Genomic DNA, 7,926 nt, shown 5'->3' with positions numbered 1-7,926 from the left:
TAATTACTATATTATTCCACCTGCTAGCTACTTCACTCGATCTTTCACCGCCGCTACCACCACCACTCGCTCTTGTACTCCCCCCCCCCATACGCAGTGACTTTGCATACTTTCCAGAGACGAGAGCCGCCAAAACAAGTCTCTACGCGACACCTCTCCCTCCTCCCTCTCTATCCATTACTACACACACACACACACACACTCTTCCCTTACCTCCCCCACCTATATTTCATTCGCCTCCTCCCTCACCTTCATATCTTCCTTTATTTATCCCCCTCCCCTCACAGATACAGACATTTCTGTCTTTTCTTCTGATATTTCTGTCCTCTCTTTTCCTCCTCTCTCTCTCTCTCTGCAAGTGACAGTAGCACATCCTCATTTAACTCTAGAACTACCCCTCAACATCTTCCTCCTCCTCCTCCTCCTCCTCTCTCATACACATTGTTTGCAATAGTTGTAACGCCTGCAACATCGCGTACATTCACTACAAATAAGACAGCTGACTTCACTTGCTTTCTGCAAGTTCAAAACCAACATACAACACATTCGTACACATTCTAAAACTTGAATCAACGCCGAAACCCAACAGCTTCCTAAAGAGACAACGAAGCATCGACAAAGTGCTTGCACAGCCACCACAAGGCGTTGAATTTGGTAGGGGAGGATGTAACCCTTCATCAGATTTGGTGGCGAAGAGCGTAGCCGCTCAATACATAACTGGGTACGTCAATTCATTGACATTGGTACGACGCTCTGCGTCTCCGATCCTTAACCACTACCTATGGTTTCTCCATCAACGATTTCTAACGGCAGTGCCCCAGCATGGCCGCAGCTTTCGAGCTGAAACTAGCAAAAAGAAGTTTTCAAAACAACATAGGCAGAAGTCACAAATTCCAGTAACTCGGTCGTCTAAATAAACTACAGGTGTCCGATAACTTTGTTGCAACCCCCGGAATGATGAAAAGTAAAAACGCACATTTCCCCACGCACACACACCGCGGCGAAATCTGAACTCATTGCATCGCCAAGATATTTTTCGCTCACCTCAGAGAATGTATGATTGGTATTTATCATCTCCAGGAGAAACAATGGCTGAACGGTGTTTGGCGCCCTTCACAAAACCAGATTAACAGTGAAACTTGGTCCCCTTGGATATTTACCCCTGCCCAACTTGCAGTATATTGCAATATTCATTTCTTTTAATATCTTCAGTTAAGCGCCAAGATTTTTCTCATTAACAGTTTATCCGGCTTAGACTGAATAAATTTGTACTTGAAGGAATAGAATTCATGTCTTTCGGTCCTTTAAATGCCATTTCCCAAGAAAGAAGATACCTACAACGTGATGATCATATTTTGCAATAAGAAGACTGCAATGGTCAATTGAATTCATACAATACATATCTGACATTTATTTTATCGATCCCGAAATGAAAAGCAAGTTAATCTTTTGATTAATTATGCTAACACATGGACAGATGGTCATATATTTGTAGGTGTGAGGGAAAACAGGAGTCGGGTGAATTAGCTTCCGTGTATGACGTTGATTTTGCGGAATTCTATCTGTAAGGATCTGAGATGAATTCAGTAAAATGTAAGAGGAAACACAAGTGGGTAAAGTTGATGAACACTGGATACATATTGAAATTAGCAATGAAAATGTGTCAAAAGACCAGATAAAAAGAGTGAGACCTCCAGACATTTTTCATTGCATTCAGAAAAAGAAATATCATGTCTGGAGCCGATGAAGCGGGGAGCCTGTAACAGGGTGGTTTCAGCCGGCTAGAAAATTAACAAACTCCTACTTAAAGCACACATAACCGTTTAAAAATAAAACGCATTGCATAATGTAGTTTGGTGTACACTATTCCTGAAAATAAAGATAATCAGGGTTTTAATTACTAAAGGAAAACAAACTTCACAATATTCAAGTTTACGGTATCTTGTACAACGGAACAGATTTTATATTAAATGCAAGTGAATTAAGTTTAAATAATCTAATCGGTGTTTGTTTTGTTTCATTTTTATATTGGTCACTTGGCTTCTACCAGTTTAGGTGAACAAAGTTTTGCTATTAAAGGATGTTTTCAATAATATATACGTTATGTAAAGTCTTGGCTTGGGCGATACTGCAAGGGTGTCGAAACCATAATAATTTCCAATAGAGCAGCTGATGACGGGTGCCTCCGTCCGTTTAGATTTTAAATGGTTGTTATTGTGATGGATATGTAGCTGTTTATACGTTCCCTTTTGGGGGTTCGTTCTTGAGTGTGCGCTTAATCATATCGATTGTACCCCTATTTGCTCTCCATGTGTTTTAGGTTTTAGGTTTCCCCCATCATCAAGAACTGTGTCTGATTTCATTGTTGCAGTTATTTGATTGATTCTTAAACCACATCAGGGCATTAGAATTATTCGGTTAGATATCAACCAACTATTACGCTATAGTAAACTTGTAAATACGCTATAATATAGATACATAATTCAAGAGATTTCACATTATATATATATATATATATATATATATATATATATATATATATATATATATATATATATATATAAACGCACACACAAAGGTGTCAAAGAGAAAATAGAAAACAAAAAGAAATCAGCTGGTTTCTTCACTACACACGTGTGTGTGTGTGTGTGTGTGTTTGTTTTTCTCAAACTTACACTAAGGTAACCTCCGTTTACGTACCATTCTTAGCGTATGTGTGCGTGCTAATGTTACGAGTATCGATTCCACACAAAAACAGTACAACCCTTTAAAGTACCTCTTGGCAAACGGAGTATTTTTACAATCACGCACACGGGCAAACTTAAACATCCTCCTCTCGTTACACCGACAGGGTTGCCATATAAGAAGGATTCTTTAGCTGGGCGGGAACGCATGCGGTGTGTAATGTTATCCTATCAATCAGTTTGCAGAGCCACTAACCAACACCACATCCAGCACCAACAAATGACCTTAATGGAGATATTTATTTAAGCATTTCATTCACAGACGAGCAGTTTGCAACGTGGAATCGAAACCGAATCACAATCGTCAACAATAGTAGTAATACATCAATAGTAACAGCAGTACTATCAACAGCAGCAGTAGTAGTGGTGGTGGTATTGTTCTATTAAGTAAGTAGTAGTAGTAATACGGTAGTGGTGGTAGTAGTAGCAAAAATTTTAGTAAGTAGTGGTTAGTGGTAATAGATTAAACAGTAGTAGTAGTAGTAGTAGTAGTCGCAGCAGCAGCAGCAAAATCAAACAAAATACAAGAGAACAATGCTCCACCCACCCACCGACCAGACAGACAGTCATGCAAGCAGAGACTTGTGATTGAGGGAGGAGGAGGGAGAGGAAGAGTAATAATAATACGAGGGAGCGGGGGGACGCGGACACGAACACACCCTCCCTTCCTCGATCTATCTATGACCTTCCAAAATACTATTTGATCCATCACGAAGGATCATCTCAAATGGGATTAGAGCCGGATTTATTTCATCACGCGCACACATAGATATATGTATGTATATATATACACACACACACACCAGCATATATACGTTTATAGAAATGCACATAGCACACGTATATACACACATACTGTAAGGTTGTACACAACTGATTTTAATGACACAATAAACACCTTGAAATAAGAAAAACATGCACTGATACGCGTATATATTTACTATTTATGTATTACACATTTCTATTAAACACACACACACATATATATATATATATATATAAACAAACATGTAGCCATATAAAGAACTCGATACACGCACACATATTTACATAGAGATACAGACAGAAACATTTCTATAAATACAAAATATATTTATAAATAAGCACCCATACAACAGACTGATGTTACACAGAAAGAGAAAGAGATTTACCATTAAGCACACAAACACACGTACGCATATATATACACGCGTTACATAACACACATATACATATTTCCGGGATCAAATGAAAACCTCTCCGTGGGACAAAAATTCCTGTAGGTCAAAAACTCCCTTGAGATAATACTAACCCTAACCCTTCCAATGAAACTCCAAAGAAAAACAAATCTTTTTTTCGGTACACCGCTTTTTCATGTTTTTTCGGGGGTTTTTTTCAAAGTACTTTTCCACCAAAATAATGAGTAGAATGTATAATTCGAATGTATAATTATACGAAATTTAAATCATAATTTTTTCTATGCTTTTTATTTTTGAAACATTTATTACGTATTTGTGTTATTTAATCGTGAAATTTTTCTACTTTACATTTAAGCATGTGGTTGTTTTGTTTGCAGGGCTTTTCCTGGTTTTTGTGAGGGAACAATACCAGTTACTACACCATACACCACTCAAAACATGTGTAAACATACCCACATGTTTGGTGTATGTAAACTATGCGACTATTACTATGTAATAATACGCATTTCTATGATTGTGTGTAGGCATCACAAGTAATACACATGCATGTGATTGTGTGTTTTGTAAACATGCTTACATGTGTTTAACACACGTGTGTGTAAACACAAAATATATCTAAGTCTATACACGTGTGTAATTCATGTGTCTATAAATATGTGTATACGTAACGTATGTATGCATACATTGACTGCACCCAAGTCTGTTATATATATACCTGTGTGAATACACATACGTGTGTGTGTGAGTGCGTCAACTGCATAAAGTACTACACGTGTGTGAGTATACACGTGTAAACATGTTTTACGTGTGTGCAATACGAATAAACAGAGATGTGTAACCGTGCAACCGTGCACACTCACATATGTAATCATATGTGATTGTGTACGTGGGCAGATACATGTAAACACATATTTGTGTACGTGTGTTTACAATAACATTCTGATAAAGTGTTAACTATCAAAGGTTTTAGAGCAGCAACAAAAAAAGATCAGTACAGACTATTTCCACACACACACACACACACACACACACGAGTCGGTGTGTGTCAGTGCGAGCGCGCAAAACCAACCTCACACAAATACGGGTCCTCATTTGATCGATATCTGAGGAGTTGGTCTCAGCGACCTTAAAATCGGGTGAAAATGGGTGGGGTATTTCCTACCCTAGTAGCGCAAGATTGCGGGGTAGAGATGTTATGAATAGCCCAACCCAACTGCAACAGCCTCACCACCCTGCAATTAGCATAACAGGTATTGTTAGATATAAGGTATTAATTACAGGTATATCATCACCAACTGTTGGATTTATAACTAGAGGGTCTGCTTTGGCGAGAAAAGACTCGCCAACTATCCTTACATAAGTCTAAACCATTCACTGGTTGGAGTGTAACAGCCAAAGGGGTAGCAGGAAGGGTACAATCGACTATATCCACTTTTGTATTAAAGTATTAGTACTTTCAGAAAAACAAAATCTAGCTCCGCCGCTAATTGCTTGAACCAACGAGGGAACCTTACAGGTTGGTGGTAAATTTCCTTTGCGAAACAAAACAGAACAAACAGTGATTAAACCACCCTCCACCCTCATATCACGCCATATTATTTATTTACTCACTCTCAAAAAACAAAAAAGGACGAAATCTGGAAAACAAAATGATAAAATGATCATGGCTAGAATACTTTTGGGCCATCTTTTAACTTTTCGCTGGGCTGGGACTAAAAAAAAATCTCAACTAGCAACGGTTTGTTGTATTTATGTCCTTTTGCAGACAATTGTCATTGAAGGTTCAGTGTGTTTAATGTTTATGTTTTGGTGGTGTGGTTATGTGTACTGTTCTGGTAGCAAACTCAGCAGAAAGAGGACAAATAATAAAAGCGAAAGCAGCAAAAGAAATCAACAAAACAGAACAACAAAATAAACAATCTATTTTTATCTTACCTGTTTAGTGCTACGGATGTCATCTCTTCGTGTCGCATCCGGTATTCCTGCATAATTCGTTTCTTTTCAGCTGTCCGAGGGTAAACAGACATAGTAGTGGTCGAACAAGAGTTAGAAATAGAGGTTACACACGGACAGAGGGAGAAAAAGGGGTGTTAAGAAGCTATAAAAAACCCTGAAGAGGTTCAAGGGTATTAAAAAGAAACCCCAAAACAAACCCCCCGGGGAGAGAAAATATCCAAAGTGCCTATTTGTTGTTGGCGGTTTATGTCTGTAGTCTGAGTGTATGAATGATTTCTGTGAATGTATGTATGTAGATATATGTATGTATACGTATCTATGTGTATATATAATATAAATATACACACAAACACACAAAAATATTTTATGGTATATGATCGTTGTTGGAGAATAAGGAACAGATGAGTGAGAAAGAGAGATACTATAGACAGAGAGAGGAAAAGAGGGAGATAAAAAGAGGGTGAGATATTGAGAGGGAGGAGGATGAAAGAGAAAGGAAGAGACTGAGAAAGAGAGGAGGGTAGGAGAGAGAGAAAAAAACGCACGTTCACTTTACAAGACGGAGCGGAGCCGATGTAACAAATGTTATGAATAAAATGGTTCTATCCAAAAGTGGATGGCCTCTGTAAATAGTATATTGACCCACAAGAGGAAAGAAAATCCAAGAGATTCCAATGTACAATGGGAAAATGGTAGTTGGTGGTTATAAAGATGTCTTCACCAAAAAAATATAAACATTGAAAGATTATTTTAGTTGGTATTTAAACCGAATGTCTCTCTACTCGCTGCTGGTTGTAGGCACGCCATTATACCACGCCACTATGTACGTTTGTTTCCCCCTTTCACTATTGCTCTTACTCCCCTTCACTCTGTCTTCTCCTTCCACGACATCGCTGTCTTCTTGGCGGTGATAATGTTGATAATGGAGTGACGGTGTGAGGGAGAGAGGCGACAGTGGTGGTGCGACGTAAGAGATAGTAAGAGTAAAGAGGGAGTGAAAAACGAGTGAGTAGGAGTGTGAGAAAGAACGTGAGAATGTGTATATATATATATATATATGTAGACAGTGTGAAAGAAATAAAGTAAGACTATAGAGAAACATAAAAGAGAAAGACTGAAACATATACAGACTTTTGATAGGCAGAAAAATTAAAAGAAAGGGAAAGACAATGTATGTGAGTAAAGAAAAAAGGGAGAGAGAGTGACCGAGGAAGGAGAAGCAACGTGCCTCCTACCACCATACAGCGTTTCTTTGTACATACTCATATATGTGTGTGTGTATGCATCAATGCATGTGTGTGTTTATGTTTGTTCCAGTAATAGTTGGCGTGTTGTTGTGTGCGTCTAGAATGAGTAGGAATTGGCGGGAAACATACGTGCACCTATTCACATTTAGAAAGTAGTCCCTTCACCTCGTCCTTCTCTGTGTCAGATGGCTTCTTCTCCTCCTTCTCCACCTCCTTTTATTTGACTTACGCCTTTCCTTGAAACTCTCCTTTCTTTTCTTCCCTACATATTTAACCCTTCCTCTCTTTTTTTTAAACATTTCTATTACTCTTTCTCTCTCTCTCTCTTTTATCTTATATCGCACTCTGATATTTTTTCACTCTTTCATTTATTCATTACCATTCCCTCCTTCCGCTACCCCTACAGCAATACACCTCACCCTGTCTCTTTAACTCTATTCCGTTCAATTTCTCAATATCACTTACTTTCTATCTGTCTTCGCTTCTCCGTTCCATCCTACCCTGTTATTTGTTTCATTTCAAATACTCCATGAGAAACAAAAGGAAATTCAAAATAAAATATACACTCACGAAGCTTTACAATGCACACACATAAAACATACATACACACATACACATATATATATATGTATCCAATATTCTCACCCAAAATTCCTATCACGCCCGTCTAATTTAATTTATTTTACGCTATTCCCCCGTCTGTACATCCACACTTATAGGTCCATGTGTGTGCTTGCACACACATACATATGCACGCACACATACATACGTGTATATATATATATATATATATATATATAT

At 38.1% G+C, this 7,926-nt stretch overlaps 1 protein-coding gene across 1 annotated transcript in view; it reads right to left on the bottom strand.

The window, feature by feature from the left end:
• The window catches only part of LOC106867893 (probable serine/threonine-protein kinase mps1), a 91,891-nt gene extending 85,041 nt beyond the window's left edge, over nucleotides 1-6,850 (bottom strand). The window contains exon 1 of the mRNA XM_014912960.2: nucleotides 5,858-6,850. Within this exon, the coding sequence (XP_014768446.2) occupies nucleotides 5,858-5,949 (92 nt within the window). The 5' untranslated portion in view covers nucleotides 5,950-6,850. The remainder of the gene's footprint in view (nucleotides 1-5,857) is intronic.
• Nucleotides 6,851-7,926: the final 1,076 nt, after the last annotated feature.

Source organism: Octopus bimaculoides, chromosome 9 (assembly GCF_001194135.2).
Source record: "Octopus bimaculoides isolate UCB-OBI-ISO-001 chromosome 9, ASM119413v2, whole genome shotgun sequence".
NCBI classification, from domain to species: domain Eukaryota; kingdom Metazoa; phylum Mollusca; class Cephalopoda; order Octopoda; family Octopodidae; genus Octopus; species Octopus bimaculoides.
The sequence above is the reverse complement of the archived record's forward strand: the minus strand, read 5'-3'. Positions and strand labels throughout refer to the sequence as shown.